The sequence below is a fragment of the Pezoporus occidentalis genome, unplaced genomic scaffold (genome assembly GCF_034315485.1).
Source record: "Pezoporus occidentalis ecotype Australia unplaced genomic scaffold, CSIRO_AGI_Poc_V1 ctg8, whole genome shotgun sequence".
NCBI lineage: Eukaryota > Metazoa > Chordata > Aves > Psittaciformes > Psittacidae > Pezoporus > Pezoporus occidentalis.
In genome coordinates, this window is record NW_026916158.1 from 13994371 (window position 1) to 14020700 (window position 26330).

The 26330-nt window shown below is 60.7% G+C and overlaps 2 protein-coding genes and 2 non-coding genes across 12 annotated transcripts; all 4 read right to left on the minus strand.

Moving 5' to 3' along the window:
* Nucleotides 1-544: 544 nt before the first annotated feature.
* EIF4G1 (eukaryotic translation initiation factor 4 gamma 1) lies at nt 545-17926 on the minus strand. Of its 9 annotated transcripts, none has more exons than XM_062603315.1 (34): nt 17580-17926; nt 16233-16341; nt 16048-16134; nt 15717-15749; nt 15083-15103; nt 14375-14548; nt 13939-14038; nt 12077-12189; nt 10980-11072; nt 10839-10905; nt 9621-10493; nt 8419-8507; nt 8032-8212; nt 7539-7672; nt 7148-7267; nt 6784-6957; nt 6510-6707; nt 6117-6263; nt 5786-6022; nt 5601-5705; nt 5037-5190; nt 4835-4935; nt 4634-4736; nt 4427-4529; nt 3577-3833; nt 3367-3482; nt 3047-3219; nt 2761-2886; nt 2588-2669; nt 2275-2373; nt 2020-2154; nt 1857-1938; nt 1645-1785; nt 545-1531 (listed from the first exon to the last, which is right to left on the minus strand). In XM_062603315.1, the coding sequence occupies exons 2-34, from the start codon at nt 16305-16307 to the stop codon at nt 1350-1352; spliced, it is 4875 nt and encodes a 1624-aa protein (XP_062459299.1). In that variant the 5' UTR covers nt 16308-16341; nt 17580-17926; the 3' UTR covers nt 545-1349. The 9 variants fall into 9 exon arrangements, with proteins under 9 accessions (XP_062459299.1, XP_062459296.1, XP_062459295.1 ...); XM_062603312.1 differs by having other exon boundaries at nt 8032-8218; XM_062603311.1 differs by having other exon boundaries at nt 4427-4517; nt 7148-7285; nt 8032-8218.
* Nucleotides 7031-7106, minus strand: LOC134155887 (small nucleolar RNA SNORD66). Its single transcript, XR_009961762.1, has one exon. It is a non-coding gene; the product is annotated as a small nucleolar RNA SNORD66 (small nucleolar RNA).
* Nucleotides 8297-8373, minus strand: LOC134155885 (small nucleolar RNA SNORD66). Its single transcript, XR_009961761.1, has one exon. It is a non-coding gene; the product is annotated as a small nucleolar RNA SNORD66 (small nucleolar RNA).
* An 878-nt stretch (nt 17927-18804) lies between the features above and the next one.
* Nucleotides 18805-25972, minus strand: PSMD2 (proteasome 26S subunit ubiquitin receptor, non-ATPase 2). Its single transcript, XM_062603513.1, has 21 exons — nt 25788-25972; nt 25302-25358; nt 24768-24932; nt 24399-24520; nt 23815-24039; nt 23559-23717; nt 23139-23283; nt 22893-22953; nt 22456-22602; nt 22164-22270; nt 21634-21761; nt 21469-21556; nt 20931-21093; nt 20745-20846; nt 20512-20657; nt 20219-20302; nt 19920-20088; nt 19727-19821; nt 19435-19561; nt 19234-19352; nt 18805-19152 (listed from the first exon to the last, which is right to left on the minus strand). The coding sequence occupies exons 1-21, from the start codon at nt 25920-25922 to the stop codon at nt 18970-18972; spliced, it is 2727 nt and encodes a 908-aa protein (XP_062459497.1). The 5' UTR covers nt 25923-25972; the 3' UTR covers nt 18805-18969.
* Between the last annotated feature and the right edge of the window lie 358 nt (nt 25973-26330).

Consider the following 26330-nt stretch of genomic DNA (forward strand, 5'->3'; position numbering starts at 1 on the left):
TGCAAGCTAAGACTGGAGGGTGCCGAGAGAAAAAGCCCCCCCAGGATGAAAGTTGTATGAGGGGATCATGGCAGCCAACTCCCAGCAGAGCCCAGGGAGAGCACACAGGTCCTGCCACTTTGGTGCCCACGGGAAATGGGATGCCTGGGAACACGTGTCTCTGCTCTGCAGGCAGGGTGCTGGCAGGGGTGCCTGCTCCACCATGGAACACCCTGTGCCAGGCAGAGCTGGCAAGGGGGGGCCCTGTTCCAGGCACATCCCCCTGCCACCCTCCCAGCCCTGGGGGGGGTGAATATACCTACCATCTGCCTTGGGGTGCCAAAGGAAGCTGGCCCCTGCCTGGGCTCCAGGCTGGCACCCCCACACCAGCCCAGGCTCAAGGGACATGGGGCGGCAAGAGCGGCACACGGGGCATTATTTAGCAATGTTCTTTTATTTCCAGTTTTAAGGTGAAAAGATGCCTTTAAATCTTCAATTAAATACTCCATAAAGAAAAAAAAAAAAAGGCAAAAAAAAAAAATTATTTACAAATTCACGTGACCAGTAATTGAATCCTTGTTTTAATAATTACACATGCGGCTCATCACATCCGGCGCTCTATAAATACAGGGGACGCGGATGGGGGCCGCCCTGTCGCTTGCCCAATTGTGGCCTTAAACGTTTGGGAGGATGGGGACTTTGGGAGGGAGGACGGGACTCAGCCTGGCCCAGAGAGAAGGGGTCACCCCCCCTCCTCCCCGGCACCCTCCCCAGGTGTCAGAGCGGGAGCTGGGGGGGAATGATTTATATTTAAAATAAAAAACCATAGTGGGGGGGTCCAGGCAGTAATGGAGGAATAGAGAGAGGACAGGGGAGGGGGAGAAATCACGCTCCTGTCCCCGAACCAAATTTAATAAGTTTATATATATATAATCTCTCTATATTTCAGCAAGAAGTTGGGAGGAAGAAGGACAAGGGAGGGGAGGAGGGGAAAGTTATGTCCCCATCCTGCCCCCCCTCCCCATGACATGAGTCCAGGGGTGTTCTGGCCTGCTTCCAAAGACCCGGTGTGCCTGCGCTGAGAGAGGGGAGGGGAGGGACCCCGAGGGGACCCACCGCAATAGCCGCCTCCACCAGCATCCATTTATTATCATCGTGACAAACTAGTACAGGCCTTGCAAACAGAACAGGGATGTGGGGAAGAGGGAGAGGAGGAGAACTGAAAAGAGAGAGGGGGGCTGCAGGAGGCAGAGCAGGTCCCTCGGCCCTCGCATCAGCAAGTCCAGGGGGGCCACGGGTGGGAGGGGATGGAGTTGCTCCCAGTAGTGCCCCACTCTCTCTGCCCTCTTACTCCTCCTCCTCCTGGCTGCTCAGTTGTTGTCCGACTCATCCTCGGCTTCCCGGAGCCAGGTGAAAAAGGCTGTCACCGATTTGAGAGCCACCCCTTTGCCCTGCTGCTCAGCCGGGTCCTTGCTGGACTCCCACTTGTAGAAAGCCTCCTCCTTGATGACATCCTCATCATAGAGGGCATCAAAGAACATCCGCAGCAGATCTAGGGGGAGACAAAAGAGGGACCCTTGCCACTGCCCAGCCACCAGCCACACTGCTGGGGTGGTAACATGCCTGCCACCCCCTTCCTCAGCCTGCCTGCCACACAACACTCACTGGGAGGCTGGTCCAACTTCACCACCAAGGCTTGCAGAGCGTAGAGTGCCTGCAGCTCCTTCTGCTCATCCCGCAGGTACTTCTGCAGCAACTTGGCTTGGTTGCGGATCACCAGGGCATCCACGCGGTAGGGGTTCTCAACTGAGGGAGATGGGGCATGAGAGGGGGGTGGTGGGGGCAAGGGGACCCCCCCACCTCACCCTCATACTCACAGACAATGGCTGAGTGGCACACGGATGTCATCAGGGCCCTGATAAATGTGTTGGATGAGACCTGCTGCTCACTCAGGTTGGCCTAGAAGAGGGAGTGCAGAGGGGCTGTGAGGTGAGAAGAAGCTGGGAGGGAGCCCCTGGACGTGCCTGCGCTGCACCTCACCTCGATCCAGTCATATATTCTTTGGTTGTTCAGGTTCTCCTTCAGCAGTTTGTCCATTTGCTTGCACAGCTCCTCCGAGGTCAGCTCTTTGCAGCTCGGCGTGTCCGAGCTATCCCCCATTGTGTACTCCAATTTCTGGGGGAGCAGCAGAGATGAGCTATTAGTCAGGATGAAGAACACCACGTTCCCAGCAGCAGGACACTCCAGGATCCCCACAGGGCCTGTCTCTATCCCTCACCACCACTGAGCTCCTACCTGCTCTGTGATAAATTTGTTGACATCCTGGTCCTCAGGCAGGAATTCCTTCCAGCTCAGGCCCCCATCCCGCCACAGCTTGCCTGCGGTTTTCTGGCCCTACAGAACAAGTCAGCATCAGCACCCCATGCCCTCCATCTCCAGGGAGGGGGATACTGCAGCTTGGCTATGCCACCCCCATGACCCAGATGTGGCAAGGGGTTCCCCCTGCCATCTCCCCGGTGGCAGAGTAGTTCAGAGTCCCTGCCTGCCAACCTGCCCCCTAAGCACACTGCCAGTCCCCAAGGCAGCTACATGAGCCCCATGTACTTACCATGCCCTTGCACAACAAGCCCAGCACCTCTACCAGCAGCGTGGTAGCCTTCCCAATGGGCACCAGGGGCTTTGTTATCTCCCTGCAGGGCACAAGAGACCTGGTTGAGCTACCTCCCTCCAGGAGCCTTCCTGGGACCCCACGGCAGCTCTGTGAAAGTGCAGAGCCCTCACCTGAACAGCTCCTCCATGGGGATGCCTTCTTCTTGTAAGATGGGGGTTATGAGCTCAGCCAGGTACAGCCAGATATGCGGGATGTCAATCTCCATGTCTTCTGCGATCTCCAGTATCTCCCGGAGCCTGCAGTGCAGAGGGAGGCCGTTGGAATCCAGCAGCCCTCCTGCCCCCAGCTGGGAGGGACCTCAGGAGGTCCCAGTCATGAGCCCTGCTCAGAGCAGAGCCAACCACATTCAAAACCCAGCAAATACCAGCTTGTGTCCAGGCTGCCCCAGCCCCTCACCCTTTGTAGTACTGCTCCTTGGAGAGCGTGCCCGCCTTCACCAGCTGGCACAGCAGGACCCCCATGTGCTCGCGGGAGATGGTGCTCCTCTCCAGCGTGGACTCGATACCGTTCTGCACGAAGATGTAGAGCGAGGAGGGGCTGCCCAGCTCCTGTACACACTGCAGGGCCTCCTGTGGGGAAAAAGGAGTCAGTGCTGCCCCACAGCCAGCCCCAGCTTCCCTCTTCCTCATTCTAACCAGCAGGTCTACTGCCCACAGAAGTGAATGGCATGTTACAGAGGCCACCTGGTGCTGTGCCTGAGGACCCCCTCCTCTCACCTTCATGTCATTGATGTGCAGGTATTCCTCTATGATCGCCTTGGATTTCTTCTCCAGCTCTTCTTCTGACAGCGCAGGCTTGGGAGATGCTGCAGGAGCTCCTGGCTCTTGCTTATCTGCAAGGTGAGAGCAAGGATGAGGCACCGGCTAGGCCCAGCAGAGCCCCTGGGAACAGCCAGATCCCCAAGACACCACTGCCCTCCCGCTCACTGGTCTCTCGGCTCCTGTCCCGTTCCTCCGACATGCTAGCAGCCTTGCGCACGGCCTCGGAGCCACCCTGCTTCTCCCGTTCTCGGCTCCTGTCCTCTGTCTCTTTGCTGAAGCTCCGCTTGGTGAGGGCAGACCTGTTCCTGTCTGCTCGCTCCCCCCGGTCAGGACGCTCCAGGTGGTCGCTGCCCTTCTCTGAACGTGACTCCCGTTCCCCTCTGTCCCCAGCCTTCTCTGACCTGTCGCGGCTGGAGCTGCTCCTGGGTGGAAGACAGACACAGCGTGAAGAGCCCATCACCACCCTCCCTAACGGCAGACTGCAGAGCTCTGCAAGGCAAGGCTATCCCACTCCAATCCCAGACCTTTCCAGGGCCTTTTCTAGCACCTGACCACCTGCAGGGGAGAACGCTTCTCCCTGTTTTATGCCCTTTGTCCCTTGGCACAGCTGAGGAGAGCCTGACCCCATCCTGACCACACCTTCCACCTGCAGCAGACTGTGGTCTTCCCCCTTTGCTTGCCATGCCTCCCAAATAAACTCAACCCCAACTCTCCCTGGGGACACTTTGTAGTCCAGCCTACAGGGACTCCCTCCAGCCTGTTTGGTCCCAGGACCCCCAGACCAGACCAAGCACCCAGGTGTGGTCCCCAAGTGCCAAACAGGAGGAAGTCCAGGGTGGAGTCAGGCTTCTTTGCCACAGGGACTCACCACTGACTCTGAGCCCCCTGAAGGCCCCATCTTGCCACAGGGGATTATTCCAGCCCAGATGCCATGTACTGACCCACCACTGCCCAATTCCAGGGGTGCCGCCCCAGGCTGCAGACCAGCACAGCCATGGCAGGACTGGCCCCTCACCTCTGCACCACACGGCGGGACTCCAGGCTCTCTGCAGGGGTTGACTGCTGGAGTGCTGAGAAGCGGTTCAAGGTGCTTGTGGCTGGTCGTCCTGAATCAGATGCTGGGTGTGAAAAGAGGGGAGTCTCAGAGTTCGGCACCTCCCCGGTACAGGATCCCCCCTCCCGCACAGTGCCACAGTTCCCAGCCAGCCCTCACGCCGTATACCTGAATCTGCAGGCTTTGCACCAGACCCTCCACTGCTGCCTTTGCCCCAGCTCAGCCGCCCGCCCGGCGCAAAGAGCTGGTTGTTGGAGTCGATAGATCCAGGCTGCAGGTGGAGAGACAAGAGTCAGCTTTGAAACCCACACCAGGGCAGGATCCAAGCCAGGCAGCCGCTGAGCTGCCACACCACACTCCCAGCCTCACCTTGGTAATCTTTGTTAACCGGCTGGTGTCAATGGGCCGGTTGCCCTTGCTGATGGGCACAGTATTCCAGCCATCATCTGCAACCAAGCTCCCGCGCCCACCTGGGTACAAGGGGAACAGACGTAAGGCACAGCCCGAGCGGTGCCCAGTGGGTTCAATCCAGCCCTGGCAGCCCCAGCTGCCTCCAAACCCAGGCACTCACTGCTGGAGGATGGCCCAGGGGGACCTCTCCTCTTGTCCTTCGACATGAGCTGCTGCACTTTGATGTGTTCCCGATGCTCCTCCATCTCTGCCTCCTTGTGGATCTGGTCAATGGTTTTAGGGCCCTGGTCTCCTCGCCGCGGCACCCAGCTATTCTGCAGAGGGCGGGAAGGAAGGAAGAGGGCACTGAGCTGGCTGGAGGATGGAGTCAGAGACATTCCCCCATCCTAGCCATCCCACCCTCAAAGCCTCAGGCTGCTCTCCTGCCTCGGCTATCACAGCTCCCCACATTCTGTGGCAGCTTTTGGCACAAAAGGGCTCATTTTCTGGAGCCCCCTGTATTAAACAGCTGCAGTTACTTTACGCCCACTAACACTACCATGCTAACCAAGACCTGGGGGGCTAGCATAGTGTCTTTGGGGCTGGACACAGCTTACATACCCACCTCTCCCCTCCCAGTGATGCATGGACTACTGACACTCAAGAGGACACTGGCCAACAGCTCCATTGGAACAAGCAGGGGACAGAGGACAGTTCCCAAGCAATAGCAGGCCACATGCCTTACCCGTCTGAGGTCAATCACATCCTGGAGCATGAAACGGATTCGGGATGATGTCTTCTTCTCTTTGATGATCTTCTCCATCTGATTGAAGTACTGGTCCATTCTGGGCTATAGAGGGATAGAGTCATGGTCACATCCTTCCCAAAAGCAAGGGCAGAGCACATAAGACAGTGCAGGACAAGCAGTACCTTGGCCTTCTCAAAGTCCAAGTCCTTGCCAATGGTGGTAAGCAGGCGACAAAGGCACTCAAGAGACTCCTCATCATGGTTTTTGAGCAGCTTCACCACGCAGTCATGCATGATGGCCTCCGTCAACATCTTTAGTTTGAAGAGCTCCCCGATGAACTTGATGTTGCCCAGGGATCGCCGGCGGGCCTTGTCCCGCGCCTCCTCCAGCTCATCCTTCATGCGCGCCTTCTCTTCAGGCTGCAGGGAAGGTACAGGAGGGCAGCTCAGAGACCAGAGCTGCCCTGAGAACACCCTTACCAGCCCTCAGCCATAGGCTCCCACCACAACTCACAGCACTGGCATCGTCCATCTCCTTTTGCCGCTTCTCAAAGATCTCATCATCGTCCTTGTCCTTCTCAAACTCTTTCTGGCAGCGGTTGAGCAGCAGCTTGCGGAAATTCACAGTTACCGTGGGCTTGTCTGTTGTGGGCACTTTGAGCTGTAGGGAGAGTTACAAGCCAGGTGAGGAGCATGAGTCGTGTCTCCCACGAAAGCTGGCCAGCTAAAAGGCGCAGGCACTGTTCAAACCAGGAAACAGCCATGCTACACCCTATACCTTACACCTGACACAATCCTGGATGCGGTCCTCCATCCCACCTCACACAGAAGGGCCCGCAGCCTGCTGAGCTCAGCCAAGGCACCCATACAAACCCCTGCCAGCTCAGACTCCCCAGCTCCTGCTCACCCCCATAAGGCAACGGCACATGTTAGCATAGGCAACAGAGAAGTTTGGCTCCGAGATGGCCTTCTCGAAGACGAGGTCGATAACACCCTTGAGCCGCTCCTCCGTATCGATGGACAACTCCATCACCTGCTTCATCAACTGCTGGAACATCTGGGGTGTCAGCTTGTTGAGGATGCTGCGGACGCGGCGGAGCAGTTCCTGCATGGACGGCAGGGTCAGCGAGAGCCAAGCACATTCCCCCCTCTGCATTCCCACCACCCGCCCCAGCTCCCACCTGTGTCTTGATGTTCTCAGGATCCTCCTCCTCTGAAGCACGCTTGCTGCTGGGTTTCCAGGCCCTCTCAGCCTTGTTCAGCTTAACATCCTCATTGAGGGCCACAGTGGCAATGATTTTGCGGGGCTCCTTCCTCTGGCTCTGCTGGGAGCGGCGAGGACCCAACCCTGAGGGCTGGCACAGGGAAAACAAACTCAGCTCTTTGCTCTGGGACAGCCAACACAGTTCCCAGGGTGTCCCCATCTGCCAGCTCAGATCCTCAGCTCCATCATGAACATCAGTGGCCCAGACACAGCGGCTCAAAGGCTTGATCATCACAGAGAGGCGGAGGGGGACAGCAAGACTGAAAAGAAGAAATACTCACCAGGCCCCGATTGCCCATGACGGGCCGGCCAAGGTTGGCGAAGGAGGGGGTGAAGTCAGGGCTGCAGTTCATACCACTGAGGCGGATAGGGTCAAGCGCCCGCAGTGGGGTCTTGTTGGCCTGCAAAGGTACACAGGGCTGAGGATGCCCAGGGGGCAGAGGAGCGGGATGGATCCATCCCCCAGCCTCAGCGCCGGGACAAGGAACTGGAAAGAAGGCCCCAGAGGTGCCCCCACAAACCAACCCCCAAGCTCAAGGCTTGTTGCAGATGCTGCAACAGGACCCCAAGCACAGCAGGCAAGTCCCTGCCCTTCCTTGACAAGACACAACAGGATCCAGACCCCCACCTGGCCACCACCCACACTTCCCCTATTTCCAGGGCCGCACCAACCTTGTCCAGCACCACATCTGTGATCTGGGGCAGCCCCTCAGGTTTCTGCATGCTGGCAAAGATGAACTGGAACCCCAGCAGGAACTCCCGGTCATAGCGCTTCTTCTCCTCAGGGTTCAGTGGCTTCCATTGCTCTGCAGTGGGGAGAGAGAGGCCTTGATGCGGCCTGTCCCATATCTTCCATGCTGAGCTAAGTCCAAGCCCTCCCAAGGGCCAGCAAGATGGGATGTAGACAACTACAAGGCTGCCCCAGTCTGGTATGCCATGAGCACGACATTGCTTACTTGCTGGAGGCTGATGCCACCAGCTCCCTGTCTTCTCCCAGGACCCTCACACTGCGGCCTCTGTTTCCCACCCCATGCCAGGCTCAGGGACAAGATGGGAGGGGAGCATGAGGCTTAGGACAGCTGGACCACGTGACCTCCACCATCCCCACCACTGAGTGCAGTGGCAGAGGCTCCCACCAGAGGCCCTGGGCCAAGGCACTGCTCACCCTCCTTGTAGCGGTACTTCTGATCAGCAGCCTTGCCCTTCTCTGGGGCCAGCTTGTCCTCCTTCTCCTCCCACGTCTCCTCAGAGTCTTCCTGTGGACGGGCAGGGGCCATGTCCTCCGCTTCACGGGCAGGAGTGGACGCTGGGGGTTTGTTCTCTGTCTCTGAGGCACTGTCACTGATCTGAGACTGCATCAGGAGGAACAGCAGTCACCCCGCGTGAGTCTGGTCCTGCCCCCTTCACCACACACCCAGGGGTCCACGTCCCCCCTCAGATCCTCATTACCATCATGAAGCATCAGTGGCCCAGACACGATGGCACAAAGCAGAGTTCATCGCAGGAGGAGACGGGACACACGGTAACTCCCAGATACCCCTGGCACACTCACCTCTTTAAAGGCATCCAGCAAATCACCTACTGCCTCCTTCTTGTTCAGCTCCTTCATCCGCCGCTTCTTCTTTGGCACTGACACGGCGACTGGGAGGAGAGGCAAGGAGATGAAGGACAGGGACCCTCCCAGTCCCCAGTGTACCCTGACACCAGTTCAGGGTCACCAGCAACGACCCAGTAACACCAGGTCAGCTTCAGGATGGGCCTGCTGGGAGCCATGAGGATATGGTCCTGCCCCCATCACAGCCCCCATCACCCAAACATGCCATGTACCCACCTGGGCATCTGCAGCCCTGTGGATCCTACACATAGCCCACCGAGGCACCCTGCTGCCCAGAAAACACCCCATATAGACACACCTCACACCTCTCCCCATCTGACTGCTGTACCCCAATTTACCATGTGCCTCCTCACCCCATTCGCATCTCTTCCATAGCACAGTGCTCCCCATTCTCTTCAGGGCATCCCTGCAACACCCACATCCCTCTGCAGGGCAGCCCTTAGGGGAACATCCCCATACAGACCTCTGCCCCCATATACACTCCCCTCCCTGGCACCCCTATACAGCACCCTATACAGAGGTGCTCCCCAGAAGTACATCTGCTCCCAGACCATCCTCCTATAGCCCCCCTATATCCCTGCAGAGTGTGCTCCATATGAACACATCCTGTGCTCCCATCTCCCCCATCCTCCCACTGGCACTTCTATGTAATCCCCATACTCATATGCAGAGTGCTTAAAAAAATTAATATGTATCTTTGCCCCAGCACACCCCCAGGGCACATCACTCTCCTCAATTGCACCTATGTACTTGCATACCCCTACACACAGCGCCCCACACAGCTACAGCTCTGCATCCCGCCTGCACCTCGCTGTGTCCCTGGACAGTTAGGCACAGCTCTCAGATACTACCCCAATACACCTGCCCTCCACCACCACAGAAGGTATCACATAAACAAACTTCCCCCCATGGCACCCCATTCCCCAGGACACAGCACACACCCCCCTCTGTACATACCACATACTCCTGCACGTGGATGCACTCCCCCATTTTGCCATCCATGGGCATCTTGCAGCCACCCCCCAGCACCCCACACTCACACATCCTGGGTCACCTAACCCCATCCTCCTTTCCCATGCCTAGCACCGCATCTGGGTGACCCCCATACATCACCCAACACCCCAGCCCAGAATCCCAACCTTGCGTGGTCGCCTCCAAGGTCTGCGAAGGGGCAGGGGCCGGGCTCGAGCTCCGCTCCTGAGCCTCACCAGGGCCTTCACTCTCCTCCTCCTCCTCCTCTGCCGGGGGTGAGGCAGGGGTGCCAGGTTGGGCCGGCTCCTCAGGCTCTGAGATGGGGCTGACATCCGACTCAGGCTGCTCCTCACTTGGCTCTGCTTTGCCAGTGCCCTCCATCCCATTGAGTACAGGCAGCTCTTCAGGCTGGGCAATGGGGGAGTCCAGGGTGGGCGCAGGCCCCGGCACAGGCACTGGCGCTGGCTGGCACACAGATGCCTCAGGGACCGGCTCGGGCACCTCCTCCAAGACCCCATTGGCCTCAGCAGCGGGCTCGGGGCAGGGCTCTTCCCGGGGCGGCGGGGGGCTGGGGGAGGCAGGTTTGGCGGGCGCTTCAGGGGCCTGCAGTATGATGGGTGGTGGCGACGGCGTGGCCGGCACCAGGGGCACCGCTGGCATTGGGGGGACAACAGGTGCCAGTGGTGCCTCAGTGGGCACAGGCGCCTGTGGGGCGGGTTCTGGGAGGGGAATGGCAACCTCCTCCTCCTCCTCCTCTACAGCCACTGTGTCCATGTCGGGCGCGGGCACTAGGGGCAGCTCCACAGCCCCTGGCACTGTAGTGATGGCGCTAAACGTCTTGTGCGGGTCGGGCGGCGCCTCGCCCAGCTCCACTTTAGTGTCCGCGTCCATGGGGGGCTCCATTGGCACCAGCGTCATGGCCGAGAGCACCACAGGCTCCACCTCGGGGATGAGAGGAGGGGGAGGTGACGGGGACGCCGACTTGCTGGGCTCCAGGGAGATGGGCTTGCTCACCACCAGCGCAGGCTTTGGACGGTCATCTGCAAAGTAGATGGCATTACTGAGGGGCTCTCCAAAGCCCCCTCACCCAGCACACCACCCCCTGAGCCCTCTGTCTGCAAGAGAGGTAGGGACAGATGTGCCAATCCCCACTGTAAACAGGTGATGGGCAACAGGCATCCTCCAGTGCCCATACAAAGGCTGGGATGAACAGTCAGCCCCCATAAACTCTCCTGGACCAAACATGGGGACACCAGTCCTTAGGCATGTAGGGAATGCATTTGAACCCACAAGCGCCAGGTGAGCTACGGAATGGCAGGGCTGGCATCTTGCACCCTGCAGCATCAACATCAGGGATCCTGGAAGCACCCTGTGAAGGCGCTTACCTGGCCGGACAATAACTGCTACATGGGGGGTCTCTCCGTTGGCCTGGGGCTCCAAACCGCTTCCAGCCTGGGGGGCAGAAAGAGGGAGTTCAGCAGGGCCCTGTGAACATCCCACCATCCCAGGCAGGGAGGCCCCTTTACCTGCGGAGGGGTGGGAGTGGATGAGGTCCTTGCTCCGGACATGATTTCTTCAGTGATGTCTTTGCCGCCTTGGTTGGGGTCTCGTATCCGGATCTTTGCATGGGTCAGGGCAGAGAGAGGAATGCTGTTAGCAGGGTGGGGGACACAGCACATGGGCCACCCCCTTTTCCTGGGCCAGACAGCAGCAGAACACCCCTTTCTCTGAAGGGAGAGGCAAGTGAGGCTCATACACTGCTGTGCCTGCCGTGGCCACATGCAGCTTGGGTACCAGCCTGTCCTGATGCCTTGCAAGCTATCATGCCAGGCAGCCAGAGCCAGCACCGTGTCCCCAGGTCAGTGCCCATCCCCAGGGGTCAGGGGATCCCAAGGAATCACCATGCTGGCACAGGAGCTGTGGAGACCCCTCTCTGCCTGAGGGACAGCACAAGGGACCGGCCTTGGCACTCAGAAGTCATGGCAAGCTCCATGCCACCCCAGCACAGCACATATGCCTGCAGGCTCGCTGGCCACATGCCTGCCATGGGTGCAGCAGGAGCCATGGGGCACCCTGCTCAGAGGAGGAAGTGGGGAGGACAAGTGGGTTCAGGACTCTGAGGGGGGCACAATGCAGCCAGATGCCTTGTTCTTCCCACCCCCCTCATGACCTGCTCCCAGGACAGCAAGCACAGAGCCCGACGGGCACCGAGGCCCCTCTGCTGAGGAAATGCAAGCACCATCCCCCCGCAGCAGCACCCCTTGCCCCGGTGCAGGGCCATGCCGCAGCCGTCTCCCTGCTATAAATAGGTCCCACACGAGGCCTCCAAGTGCCGGCATCTCCGGGAGCAGACAGCAGTTGGCAGCCACGGCACCCCCACCCCTCAGGAGCCATGACTCAGCACAACGCTGCCGGCCAGGACAGCCAAGGTCGCTGGCACCCACTGTGCCCCCCAGCCCATCACCAAGCCCCTCAGCTCAGGCTGCACAGCCCCACACGGCCCCCCTTCCCTGGCGTGTTGCACCACATCCCATGCTGCACACTGCAGGCACCCAGGGCTGGCACCATCCCCTCCCACACGCCAGCACCCCCCCTCAATGCCTGGAGGGAGATGGCTCCTTACCGTTTTGCGCTCTCGTTTTGTGGGGATCGGTGGCTGCTGGCTCACAATGACCTGTGCAGCAGGGACCCCTGCTGGGAACTGCTGCACCCCCTGTGCCGGGTAATAAGCACCCGCTGGAGGAGAGGAGAGAGCGTCAGACTGGCCAACCCAGATCCTGCACGTCCGTCCAGGGGACCCCCTGATCCCCCAAACACAGGGGTCTGTCAGGAGCCCGGGGAGCCTGTGCTGCTCTGCACCGAACCCCCATCGCATCCGGCCTGGATTGTCTCAACCCGCCTGACAGGCCTGACCGAATTCCTTCCCCGTGAAGCAGAGCGTCCCCGCGCCATCCCCACACCCAGCCAGGCCCCGCGGGCACCCGCCGTGCCCACCAGCTCCACGCCATCGGTGGCCTCAGAGGGACGTTCAGCCATGCCAGGTACGGGTGTCACGGCTCCACAGGCAGCCGCCTTCCTGCCGGCACCCTTATCTTCCCAGGGCCGGCACCAGCCCCAGGGCGGCACCAGGCAGCCCGGTCCGCACCCTCCATTCACACCCAGGCTGAGAGGCTCCAGATCCCTGCACAGCCTGAGCCCCCGGCAAGCCCAGCCCAGAGGAGGGAGCCGTGCTGGGGGCCAGAGGCAGAGCTGGACTCCATCCAGGGCTGGCACAGCCCCGAGAGGTGCTTTGCTCCTCCCAGGGCATCCGAAAGCATCACCCCAGAGTGGTGCCATGAGGATCTGGGACAGGCACAGCTGGGCACGGGCCCCAGCCCCCTCCGGCTCCAGCACCGTCACAGCTGCACCAAGCCTTGAACTTGCCCATGGTGCTCTGGTGACTGCCCTGTCCCCAAGCCACTGACCCCTCTGTTCTGCCCTGCAGGGACCCAGGGCCACCGGACGAGCCTTGCAATCTGGGATGTGCCACAGAGGGAGACCATGAGCTGCCCAGCCCTCAGCACCAGAAAGGCCAGCCCATCTCGCCCATAGAGGGGCACACCATGCCAGGCCACTCATACAGTCTTGTGGGCAAGGGGCACACTGCTGCCAGCTTCCCTAGGAACAGCCAGAGTCCCAAAGTAGAGGCAGAGGACAAACCCATCCCAGGAACCCACACAGACAGCAAAAGGGATGCCCCAGCACTGGGCACAAAGAAGCAGCTCAGCATACAGGAGCTGATCACTGCTGGGAGCCATCTCCTTCCTCCAAGGGGCTGGGTGGGCCCCAGCACAGAAGGGAAGGAAGGAGGAAGGACAGCACGTACCTGGCTCAAGAGAAGCCCATCTCTGCCTGGTTTATGCTTTGCTGCTAGGTCGGAGGCCTCGGCTCACATTTCTGTGTCTGCCAGGCTTCCCAGGACCAAGCCTAAATATAGTCACAGCCCAGGTGGCCATATGTGAGTGGGGGGAAGAAGGGGTAAGCTGCTCACACCACTGCTCCCCAGAGGGAGGAGAGGGCAGGCATGGAGTGGCCCCGGCACTCCAAGCTCAGCTCCTTAGGGAGCAGGCTGCTGAGGGGTGCCACCAACCCTAAACTGCTCACCTTTGATGGTGAGCAAGAGGGAACAGGGGATAAAGTCTGCCCCAGCCCTCCGCCAGGAGGGTTAAACATTAAATAGCCCTGATTTGGAAAAGAACGGGAGTGGCTGGACCAGTGGGACATGATGTGCAGCCCTCAGTGCTGCTGAGACATTGGCAACACCCCTGCCCCACAAAACAGCCTCTAATGGAGTCAATGAGACAGCCCTGCAAGCTGGCAAAGGGACCCACAATCAGCTCCTGAGTGCAGGCAGCTGCAGGGAGGCCAGAGGCAGGGGAACACAAAAAGGATGGAGTGTAAGGGCTGGAAGAGCATCAGGGAGCAGAACAACACCCCTATCTGTACCGTAAGTCCCGAACTCTGTGGGGCTGGCTCCAGGGTAAAAACTAGGGGCACCAGGCTGGACCGGGTACTGTTGGGTTGGGACGACGTATGTAGAGCGACCCTGCAACGGGGGTAAAGAAAGGTCAGTTACCCTTCCTGCAGAACACAAACATACCCCCCAAAACACTGACGTGCCCCAAAACCTGCCTGTGAACCAGCTGGGCGCCAGGGCAGGGAGCAGCATGCACGCAAAGTGGGCCCAGAAGCCTCAAAGGGCTGGCAGGGAGAGGGACCAGCACCAGTTCTTGCCTCTCTACAGAGCTGGGCAACACCCCACTCAAATCAATGGGTGCTCAAGGCAGCCAGGGGGAACCCACTGCACCCTCCCAAACCAGACCATAGCTCCAACCCTGCCCACCCTAGCCCCCTCCTGCATAGCCCAGAGTACGGCCCTCACCTGTCCAGGAATGTAATAGGCTCCTTGGGAAGGTGTGTAGGATATCTGGGAGGGTATCATCATCACCTGGGAAGCAGCCGGATACACATGGGCAGGGGGACCGGGCCGGGCCGTTGTGTTACTCTGCACACGGGACGCGCTAGCGGGAGGCTGCGCCCTGTTCTGGTAGAAATGCTTGGGGAGAGATGGGGCACGGCATCAGGTGGAGCACAGCACCTCTACCCAGCACCCCCATGCGCAGGGGGACACTTCCCACCGCGATGCAGCTCCCCCATTCCCACACACACCCCCCAAGATGCCCCGCAGTCCCCTGGCACCATCCTGTCCCCACACACCTGAGGAACCGCCTGGGTCCATGCGACCCAGCTCATGCCCTGCGCAGCGCCCTCCCAGCCCGCCGGGGCCGGCAGCTCCAGCACCCGGAGCCGGACACAGCCGCACGCAGCTTGGCAGCGGTGGGTCCCAGCGTGCCTCGCACCAGCTCCCGGCGCTCGCACTGAATGCTGGGACCTGTAGTCCCACAGTGCCAAGCCAGAGCTGGACAGCCAGGGAGCATGGAGCCAGCTATTCCCCAGTGGCTTGTACTGTTCATCCCGACCCAGCTTCTTTGCCGGGCAGGAGCATCCCTGGGAGAAGCAGCTCAAGCCCGGCAGCAAGTGGGCAAGGAAGGGTCCTCACACACACCCTGGGGCAAGGAGAAAGCGTTACCTGAAGAGACCTGAATCCTCCCTGTTAGCAAGCGCGCACAGAGGGAAAAGGGGAAAGAGACAGAGAGGAGTTACCCACGCTGGGAAGGGGTTTGGACACAGGGTGGCTGGCAGAAGAGGGGGCAGGAGGCTGGAAAACCCTTTGCCCAGTGCCCCCATCCCAAATCCACCAGGGTCCCCTATAGGGACCTCACAAGGGGCAGGGAAGAGTCTGGGGGGCTCCCAGCTGGCACAGCCAAGGATGTCACCAGATCTGTCCCCAGCAGCTCCTCTACACAAGAGGGCTGATGGAGGTCCAGAGCTTTGGACAGCATTGCAGGGCCCTGGGAGACACCCCCAAAGTAGGGAGAAAGAAGAGGATGAGGAAAGGCACAGGCAGAAGCAGCAGCCTGGGCCAGGATTAGCACAGGCACAGCCACATGCTGCAGGCTTCATGCAAGGAGAAAACTGGGGAGACACTGCATGGAAACCCCCCCCAAAGTCAAGTAGGTGTCCCCCACTTTCCCCAGACCAGCCTGTCCCTCAGCTCTCAGGTCCCCATGTGCTACCCAGCCCCTTCGTGCCCAGAGTGGGTGTTTCTGTGCAGTGTCAGGGCAGGGTGCTCAGCATGCAGGCTGGGGGATGCGGGTTAGTACCTGCTGGTGAATAGCCCGAGGCCCTGCTGGAAACTGAGAGAGGAGGAGAGGGAGGTTTGGGGCAGGGGAGGAAGGAGAGAAGAGCAGTCACTCGGTGGGCAACCCCGGACAGAAGTGTTTGCCCCCCCCACCCCAGGGCCAGGAGGTTCCCGGGCAGCGGCTGTGGTCCATCCGGATAGGATCGCGGGCGCGCTCACCCTCGCAGGCGCATGCCAGTCCCAGGGGAACCACGGAGCTCCTGGCACCCACAGGCACCACACAGTGGGGGCTACTTGGCCAGGAGACTGAAAGCTGCTGGATTTCCCCATCCAACCCAGGGCAAAGCCCTTACCTGGCGCGGCTGAGAAGGCGTATTCATTTGTGAGGCCGGTGCCGGGTTAAAAACCACAGGTGCCGTCTGACCGGGTGGGAATGTCGGCTGGAGGGAGGCAGGGAGGGAAGGAGATGGCACCGCCACCCCCACTCACACTGGTGAGGGCAAAGCTGGGTCCCCCCCACCCCGAAAGACCCAGTTACCTGCGGCAATCCGGGAGAAGGGGCAGGGTGCGGGGCTGTCGGGGCTCCTCCTGTGGGCTGTGGAGCTTTGTTCATTTCATGGGGTTGTGCATAAGGATCCCCTCGCTATCTGAGGGGAGAGGGACAATGGGCATAAGCCAGAGGAGATGGGAGCACCCGAGGTTTGTGTCTACTGTCTATGTCAGCCCTGAAAAAAGGGCATCTCCAGAACCACCAGTGTAAAGCCAAGCACCAGCCGTACCCCATGGACAGCATCCCATCAAGGCACAGACCCCCAGCCACCCCTTCCTGCCCTGCTGCGGCACAGATGGGCACTGCCAGGCCACCCAGACAGGGCAGGTCTCCACACCCTGCAGAGCAGAGCCCCCCATTGTGCCCTGAACCCATGCCTACTGTCAGGACTGATTCCCTGAGGTGACTCTGCAGAGGCTGGCTGGACACCCTGCACAAGCAGACACCAGTGCCCATGACCTGCCAACAGCACCCAGGCCACCACCAGCTCCGGGGGCCTGGGTGGGCCGGCGGCACCCCAGCGTCAGCTGTGCCAGCTCCACCCCAGCTGACCTACTAAGCGCTTCCCCTGGCCAGTCAAACCTGTTCCTGCCAGTGGTGCCGGGTCCCGGCGCACACCGCAAACGCCTACAGGGGAGGGAGGGCAGGGAGCAGGTCCTGTGTCCCTCCATGCTGCCGACGCTCCTGCCTGCTGCCCTGGCCGGGGCAGCCCGCGGACAACCCCCACCGCCGGCACCCTCCAGCTGTCCCAGGAGGGACTTGGCAGCCGGTGCTGCTCTCCCCGCCCCAGTGCAAAGGCCGTCGGGCAGAAAAAAGAGGCGGTGCCCCCCACCCTGCTCCACGCTGGGGTCCCCTGCACCCCATGGCACCCGGCGAGCCCGCGGCCAGCCAGCACACGCAAGGCAGCAGCCTCCTGTAATCCGAGCCCAGCCGCGTCAGCACCGCCGGCCCCCGGCCCGCCGCGAGCACCACCAGGCACGTCCAGCCCACACCAGGCCATGCCAGCACTGACGGGCCACGGGTTGCCCTGACCCCCGGGGCTGCACCCCGGCATGGCAGGGTGACACCCCGTCATGGGGGCTCCCCCAGTCACAACCCAGCAGACATGGGTTTGAGGAGGTGGCAGAAGCTGGGCTGCACCCCACCAGGGCTCCTTCCAGCCCCCTATTCACCAGGGAAGCTATCCAGTACCTGGGACGCCTTAGCACAGCCTGGGCACCACTCACCCCAGAAAGCGGATTAGGGGTGTCACACAGAGAATGGGGAAACCCGAGGACATCCCCGGCCTCCCCAGCCCCCACTGCCGGCGCAACCGGGAGCGAGCAGCATACTCACCCCCCCGCGGGAAAAACCTGGGCCGGCTGAGCGGGCCTGCAGAGACCGTTCATCCGACTGACTGGGAGAGAGAAGGGAGGGGAGAGAGATCAGCCCGGGCCCGGCGCAGGGAGCCCCCCCCCGTGCCCGTCAATGCCCCGGCCGGCCTGGGGTGAGACAGGTCCCGACCCGGGAAGAGGAACTACCAAACGGATGGGAGGGTGACAACGGGAGGAGCCGCCGCAGCCGCTGCCTCCCCCACGCAGGTACAGGCCAGGCCTTGGCCTGCGCTGGGCCAGCAGTCGGGGCGGCGGTTCCCTGCCCGAGGCCGGGCCCTGGGGACCAGAGGCAGACAGGCCCAGTGCAAGTGACGACCAGGACATGGAGACCGGGCTCCACAACGGAGGGGCTCAGCCGCAGGGCGCCCGGGGGAGGGAGCGGGTGTCCTCGGCGGCGGGGCCGGGCCAGGCCGCAGCGCTGGCCCGGGAGCAGACAGGCCTGAGCCCGACCTCGCCCCCAGGCCGAGGCGGCGGCCCCACATCGGGGCTGTGGGCAGGCCCAAGGAGGCGCCGGCACCATCTTGGCGACACAGAAGAAGGGGGAAAGGCCGCGGCGGGGGGGCCGGCGGGGCGCGGCGCGGGCCCCGGTGCGGCATCCGGCGGCCCCGCTCCCCCCCGCGGCGGCGGCGGCCTCTGCCAAGGACACGTGTCACTGCCGGCCGCAGCCATGGCCCGCGGCCCCGCCGGCAGCGGCACGGGCGGGCGCGGCGGGGGCGGCAGGGCACGCACCACGTGCGGCGGCGGGCCTAGGCGGACGCGGCGGTGGGAGCACGTGCGAGGCGGCGGGGCGCACCGGCCGGCACGTGGTGTCAGCACCCGCACGGCAGCGACAGCGGCAGCGTCCACCCGGGACCTGCGCCCACGGGCATCTCCCTGCACCCAGAGCTGTCACCCTGAGCTGCACCGACCAAGGACCCTCCCGGCACCTCGTACCCGGCGGGATGAACACGGCACCGAAGGACACAGGCCCTTACCCTCCCACTGTACGCACCAACCCTGCTTGGCAGCCCACACCCACCCCAGCTTCCACCAGCACCTTACAGCCCCACACCCACCCACCCATACACAGCCTCCCACAGCAATCCAGCTAGGGTTGGGCAGGCCCCAGCCACAGCCAGTTTTGAAAACAGGACAGGATTTTTTTCTCTTTCCTAAAAATACTTCCCCTGTGGCCTCCACCCCAAGACCAGCTTTAACGCTACTGCCCAGCCCACACTCTCAGCACAAGCCGGGCAGGGCAGCACTGGAGTCTACACACAGTTTATTTCCTTGACTCTTAATAACAAAAACAAAAAATAAACATAGTTTTTTTTTCCTCCCCTCCCATACCACCTACCCACCACCCCCCCGCCTCAAACATCATAGTTGGGATTCTTGCGTAGGATAACAAATCCCTCCAGGATAGGCGTCACGGGCACGTGCTCCTCCGTGGCCAGCTCGGCCCGCTCCCCATGCGCCAGGAGCACTGGCGTTGTGTGAGTCTGGAAGCCGGTGATGGTTTTGGGCTTTCCCGCCTGGCCCACCACATCCACAGCCTACACAAGAAGAGTGAGGTAAATGCTGGGGTCACATAAGGATGCCAGAGCACCCCAGCCCCAGCTCTGGCTCCTCCTTACCTGTCCTACCCGAACTGACACAGGCAGAGGTCGCAGCTCCTCATCAAAGGTTACCAGCATGCGAGGCTGCATGGCAGCAACAAGACCATACAGAACATAGTGGGACTTGCCCAGGATAACTGGAGGGGAGACAGAAGTGAGTGCAGGGGCTGGACATTGTCCACTCCATAGGCACAGGGGGCCTGAGCCCATAGTACTCACTGTTGCGCACATCCAGGAAGGACACAAGGACGGTCAGCAGCCCAGCCACGGCCACTTGGCTCATGAGCTGGCGATCGCTGTGGTAGGGGCACAGGGTGAGCGTCCCCTTGCCCAGGTGGGTCAGGCCCTGGTGTGGCAGAGAAAGATTATGAGAGACCAGAGGGGCCTGCCTCCACACCCCCCCCCCGCCCCAGCCCTGCCTGGTGATACCTCCAGGGCACCACTTCCCATCCAGGGTAGGGACCCCAACCTGCCCCTTCCCCACTACGAGCAGCAAGCACGGGATTATCACCTGGGCTAACCGCACCATGAAGAGATTGTTGGGGTCCTTGGCATGGTACTGGGCGAGCTGTCGCAGCATCGCTGCCAGCCGGGCATTGTTGGTACCTGGGGCAGAAGGAGTGTAGACAGAAAGCAGGGTACAGACTTGGCTCTCCCTCCTTCCCCCAACACGAGCCCCAGACAGGGCTGTCCCCCAGACTCACCGCTGCCAACCATGCCCATGGCAAAGATGGAGTTGTATGAGACCTCGGGGTCAGCATCATGGGAGAACTTGCTGAGGGTGTCAAGGATGTTGAGCCGTGGGTTGGAGACGGAGATCAGAGCCAGGGCCAGGGGCACAGCACGACGGAGGGTGGGCTCCCCATATCGCAGCTGCATGGAGAGGAGGCGGCTGTTAGATCCAGCTTACCAAGGGCAGCAAGGGCTAAAGAGATGCAAGGCAAGACCCACTCTCTACTCCTAGGTCCCTTCCCAGCTCTGTACTGTCCCCAGTGTCACTCACCAGGTGACCAAACGTGCGCAGGGCCATCTCAGCACCAATCTCCTCACCCATGGCAATGAGCGCAATCCCCAACACTGCTACGCCCTGCGGGGACACAGGCACTGAATACCAAGCAGGGAGCACACAGCCCAAAATCCAAGTTCTCCTAGCCCCTACATCCACCCTAAGCCTAGGGGGACAGGGGGAGCAGGCTATGCGGGCAGGGGCTGTTTTCCACAAGCTCTGATCACACAAAGGCCTTAGAGACCCCAGAAAGCCAGCTCCTGCTCCTTGGACGCAAGTCCAGTCCCCACCTGGTGAGCCCCCATGTCAGCTGAGCTCTCTTTCTTTTCCTTCTCTTTCTTGTCCTTTTTGTCCTTGTCCTCTTCTTTCTCCTTGGAGTCAAAGTGCTCGCTGCAGATGTGCAGGAGCTGTTGGACCTTCAGGACATTCCCCGAGCCTGGGAAGGGGAACAGAGGGCCAGGATGGGGAGGCAAAGAGCCCAGGACCCACTCCTGCCTCCCCCACCTCGACAAGCCCAACTCACCTGCATAGGCGCAGATGTCCACCAGCGCGTTGGCAAAGCTGCGGAATGGCTCCGACACAACCTCCAGTGCTGCCAAGATGGCCTCAATTGCCTCTCCCTTCCCTGCCAAGGAAGGTGCAGTGGTTAGAGGACAGCAGTGGAGGGATGCTCCCAACCCCAACCCTCAGCCCATGACCCCAGCCTTACCCAAATGGTTCAAGCCCAGGCCAAGCGGCAGCCACCGGGCATACGTGTCCTTCAGCTCCGTCTCCGATTTCTCCATGATGGTCTGGAGAATGGTTGAGGTGACATCCCCATTGCAGGAGCCCACTGATATCATCCCGCAGGCCAGGGCGGTCACGCCAGCCACCTGGTGAAGGAAGGAAGGAGAGATGTTGTATATGGAGACAACACAGAGTGAGCTGGCCCACAGCCTGGGGCCAGGTCTGCACAGTGATGGCTGTCCAGCCTGAAAGAGCACTGGGTACCTTTGCTCTCCACTTTGTGTGAGAATTTGGCTACTGGCATCCTATCCTCTCATTTTGACTGCAATCCCATCATGGGAGCAGCTCAGATAAGGAACATAGGGCTGTGCTCTTCTGGCACAGCACTGTACCAAGCAGAGACATGCAGCCTTGCTCTTAGGAGCCAAAACCAGCTGCAGAAAAGCCCCTGCATTCCCAGGAGCTGTTGCCAACTAGGTGGGCAAGCAGGAACTACAGGCAAACCTTGCCTTGCTCCCTACCTCCATGCTGGACTTTGAGTCTCCCATCACAGGTAGCAGCAAAGTCAGAACATCCTCACGGTTGGAGCCTGCATACGCTAGGCCCAGCCTGCAGAAAGTCAAGGGCAGTGTGAGGGGTGCTGCACCACCCTGCACAGCACAGGGACGCTAGGGCCTGGCCCTTACCCAAAAATGGCTCCAATCCTCATGGTGTTGCTGTTGTGGAGGACATAGTCGGACAGAAGGGCCAGGGCAGGATCACACTCATTCCTCACCCCTGAGTTGACAATGCCACAGGCCAGGAGGGCTCCTGACTGCAATACAGAAGCACTGTCACACACCAGCCACCAACACACAAAGCTCCCTGCCAGCCAGTGATTAATGTCACACCACACGTTACAATCATTCCCTGGGACGGGCAAGTCAGCACCAAGTGAGCAATGCCACACTGGATCCAGCTGAGCATCCCAAAGCTCACAGCTCTGTCACACCAGAGCACCCAAAGATGCCTCAGGCAGTCCCCAAGAACTCCTTGCCTTGCTGTGATCTGCTGAGAAAGCTGGGTCACAGAGCACCCACCACCTCTCCAGGCAGTAACCGAGCCCTACAGCAGCCCACAGCAAGGTCAGCCATTCCCCCAGCCAGCCATATACCCAGGCCACAGCAGGGCCACCCCACACAGCAGTAGAGCCTGCACTGGGTTTGGTGCCACAGACCTTGATGTAATCCTCCGAGGAGTACAGGTACTTGTCAATCTGTGTGAGTCCCCCGTCTACGTCCCACAGCAGTATCGTACCCAGAGAGGCTGCAGCGCTCAGCATCCCTGCAGTTCCAGGGGAGAAGAGCCCATGTCAGCCCTAACTTGACATACCAGGCCTGGGGCTTGTGGTGGCCAGTGACATGGGGCAGCCCAGAGCCAGTCATGCCCGGCAGCACCGCAAAAGGGACAAGGTACAGTCCCCCCAAGCCCACAGGCACCTCCAGTCCCCGCCCAGCTGGCTCTCTCACCATGGTCCTTGTTCTTGTACAACCACTTATTGCCATCATCCGTCAGCAGCTTGTCCTGCCCAAATGCAGCATTCACAAAGCCATTCACAAAGGAGGAAGCCAAATTCATCCGGGCTGAGTCCACTTGGGAACCGCTCCCCCCAAACCCTGGAATACAGTGTCAGGGTAAGGCAGGCAGCAAGAGGAGCCCTGCCAGCCCCACGCCACACAGCTATCCCACACTATGGCGGGACAAGGACCTGTCCCACCACCAGCTAGAAGGAGAAGCCCAAATCCACAGCAGGCAGCTGGCTCTGCCCCACACCAGGTCAGAGACAGCAAGCAGGCCATGTGCCCACCTCAGGATACAGAGATGACTGCACTGGCCCAGAGGTGCCTTGCAGCCCCAGGAACACCCCACAGTCAGGAACAATAGAGAGCACAACACAAGCCCTTACGGTTATTTTCCAGGTGGGTTTTGTAAATATCATCTGGCACTTTGGGCTCCATGATGTCCAGCTAAAGAGATAAGGAAGAAGGGGGTTACCTCCTGGCCAGCACACGTCAGAGCAGCTGCCCTACCACAGCAACCTCTCCTGGAGGTACTTTGGAAAGCTTATAGGGATGAAAGATCTCTTCCCAGATCTTGTCACACTGCTCAGCAGCCAGGGCAGCCTCACTTTTTTCCCAGCTGTGACACTCACCTCTCTGGCCAAGGCCAGGAAGTTGCTGTTGAGCTGGACATTGGACATTATCTCAGTCAGGTCCTCATACTCCTCCACATCCTCATTCAGCTCCAGGAAGACTCCATGGCGGCCCAGCATAAAGGCCATCTGCTTCTGCACAACTCTGCATAGAAGGGAGAGGTTTCACAAGTGCCCACACCCCAGGACGCCCAGCACAAACACGCATTCACCACACAGTGAGCCAACCTGCTGTGCTCTAGAAGCACACAAGAGCAGCCTGTAGGTGACCCACTCTTGCCTGTCTCGATTTCAGGGCCAAAAGTCTCAGTCCAACCCCCAGACAGCTCAGGTGGTGGCAGGATCCAACACAACTCTGCCTAGACAGGGAGCTGCACCCCACCACAATGGGTGCAGGCCGTGGAATGGGTGTCCACTTACACATCTTTGCAGGAGGTGAAGATATCCTCCACCAGCTCCACGTCATTGAGCATCAGAGCCAGGCGCAGGGCTTCAGGGTAGCGGCTGAACTTGCGGAAGATGCCCAGAGCACAGCGCAGGAGAGCAGAGTTCTCGGGCTCTGGGACGTAGCTGACACAGCTTTGAGGAGGGAACAAACATGAGGGTGACAACCATGTCAGGCAACCTCAATCCAGTGAGTGACGAGGCCCCCTCCAGCAGTGCTGAGCCTCCTCACCTGGTCAGGTAGAGGCACACTTTGGAGTAGGCATTGTCATCAATGTACTTCTCCAGCATGTCCATCTGTTCAATCTCCATGAGCAGGTCACAGGCCTCATGCTCTGCATTGTGGGCCATGTTGTAGGGAACGATCTCCTTGACAAGGGTGAGAAGCGTGTCCCTCTGAGCCTTGTCATTCTCATCAATCTCCTGCCACTCTTTGGCCACCTCCCCCGCCAGATGCCTGTGCAGACAAAGGGTAATCAACACCGCAGAAACCAGCTTTATCAGATCAGGGGTAGGGAGCAGCTGCTGCCAGTTAGTCAGGGCTGTGTATTGCTTACTGGGGCTCTATACTACTGCAACATCTTATGGGAGACAAGCCCAGAGAAGGAATAAGGTTAAAAGCAAGAGATTACAGAAGCCACAGCAGCGAGATCTCTGCAGCTAGCAAATCACTGTGGATAGAGGATTTGCAGGCATGAAAGGGGCAGCTGAACACAAGCCCAGCAAGTCAGGACATGTCCCAGGCAGGCCAAAGCACTCAGGGAAATCCCCCCAAGCCCTCGTCTTCCCCCAGGTCCTGCTCCCACCCAGGCCTACCTGACATATTCGTGTCCCCAAGATGCCAGCTCCTCCTGGGAGCCCACCAGCCGGTACTTCAGACACTCACGCTCCCCACTCATGGTCATGGCCAGAACAGAAATGATGTCTGCTGCAAAGCGCTGGGGAAAGAGTGCAGAGGTCCAGATACAGGCCAGGCACAGGGAAGCAGGGGCAGCCAGGCACACAAACACCCTCCCCACACCCACAAGCCACCACAAGTGGCAAAGGCACAGCTCTGGCAAGTTATAATCCACTGGAGCAAGCCACAGAGGCTGATGTTAGACCACTGGGTCTGGAGGGCTCTACAATCACCTGCCCTAGCACTGCCCCTCAGGCACATTGGATGGTGGGGCCAAGAGCCTTTACCTTGTTCTCTCCTGGAGCCATGTTCTCATAGATCTCCTTCAGCTTGCCATAATGGGGGCGTAGGAACTTGAGGGGTTTAGGAACAGAGGTCATGGAGGTAGTGGAAGAGCGGATTTGCCTCCGCAGCTCCTCCAGGGCGGGGCGGTAGAGGGATGTATCTTTCTCCTGCAGACAGAAACTGCCTGTCAGGGAGCAGGGGCTGGTTCTCTCACCACCACCCCACCAGCAGTACCCAAACACAGCCACAGTCTCCAAGCAAAGCCACCCCCTGCCTTGGGCTGCCTCCTTCAGTCCAAGTACTGGGGAGGGAGAGCACAGTGGGGCAGAAAGCCACCCACACAAGGCAGAGCAGAGGTCCCTTGGGCACAGGTCAGACAGGCAGCAAGGTGGGGGAACAGACCACAATGAATAAAGAGAAGCCCCACTCAAGGCCCATCTCAATTGCACAAGAAACAACCAGGGACAAATGGACAGAAGCCACAGTCAGGTCTCCATGCTTCACAGCTCCTCCTGAGGGGCACGGCACAGACTCACCCCAAGGCGCTCCACCAGCATCTCCAGCTCATCCTGCAGCTGCTTGTCCTCCTCGGACTGCCGACATGCACGGGAGAACACAGCGTTAAGGGTGTCCGGCACAGCGTGACAGGGGCATCACCTGGGCCGCGGCGGGACCAGGGCACAGCGACACCCCAGTGACACTGGACCCAGACCCTCTGCCCCAGCCCCCACCCCGGGCCAGAAACCCATCAACTGCATCACGCGGGACCCCCAAGAGGTCACGCCACCCCCCCCCGGACCGGAGTGATCCCCCTCCCCTCGGTGACGTTACAGACTCCCCCGCTCCCCCGAGAGGAATCCCCTCAGGCCGATGACGAAAGAAGCCGGCGGTGACGCCACGGGAGCCCCCGAAGGGGTGCCGGCCTCCCTCGTGACGTGGGATGACGTCCCGTGCCGCCGCTCACGCGGGCCCAGCCGTGCCGTGACTCAGCTGCCGGGCCCGCAGAGGCAGCGAACGCTCACCAGCTCCTGCTCCTTCTCGGGCCCCGCGGGCTGCTCCCGGCGGTCCCGGCCCCATGGCGGCGTGGGCTTCTCATCGCCGCCCGACCCGGGACCGCCCTGCACCCGACTCTGCCCGCCGCCACCTCCCGCATCCATGGCCTCTTCACCGCCTACCAGCCGCTCCGCGCCTGCGCCCCGCACATGCCCACAGCCAATCACTGCCCAGTGCCGCCGTGACGACACCGTCGCACGCCGGAGGAGTGGCGCGGGGCGGGGCGGTCCCACGTGTCGCGGTGCTGCGCTGGGCACCGGCCCGGGCACCGGCGGGAGCGCCCGCAGCCGGGGCCGGAGACCCAGAACTCCGCCACCTTGACACGGGGCACCGGTGCCACCCGAGCCGGGCAAGTGAAGTAGCACTGCCCGGGGCTGGCGGGCTCGGCGGGACCCTAGCACGCCACGAACACCCGTGAGCACCCCTGTGTCCTCCACCCCTGCACACACACACACACACGCTTCCTGCCCACCCGTGCCACTCTGCATCCCCGATCCCCCAGGTCAGGCAGC

What these genes read in the sequence shown, in the direction of transcription:
- EIF4G1 (XM_062603309.1), bottom strand. Translation starts at nt 16,307, where the DNA reads ATGAACAAAGCTCCACAGCCCACAGGAGGAGCCCCGACAGCCCCGCAC. An exon ending in CCCTGGGCCATCCTCCAGCA is followed by an intron (nt 4,936 to 5,036) that starts GTGAGTGCCTGG and finishes CCTTGTACCCAG; the next exon opens with GTGGGCGCGGGAGCTTGGTT. An exon ending in GGACAGGAGCCGAGAGACCA is followed by an intron (nt 3,483 to 3,576) that starts GTGAGCGGGAGG and finishes CTCACCTTGCAG; the next exon opens with ATAAGCAAGAGCCAGGAGCT.
- PSMD2 (XM_062603513.1), bottom strand. Translation starts at nt 25,922, where the DNA reads ATGGATGCGGGAGGTGGCGGCGGGCAGAGTCGGGTGCAGGGCGGTCCC. An exon ending in TGGCTCCAGGAGAGAACAAG is followed by an intron (nt 24,521 to 24,767) that starts GTAAAGGCTCTT and finishes CTCTTTCCCCAG; the next exon opens with CGCTTTGCAGCAGACATCAT. An exon ending in CCTCGGAGGATTACATCAAG is followed by an intron (nt 21,762 to 22,163) that starts GTCTGTGGCACC and finishes TCTGTATTGCAG; the next exon opens with TCAGGAGCCCTCCTGGCCTG.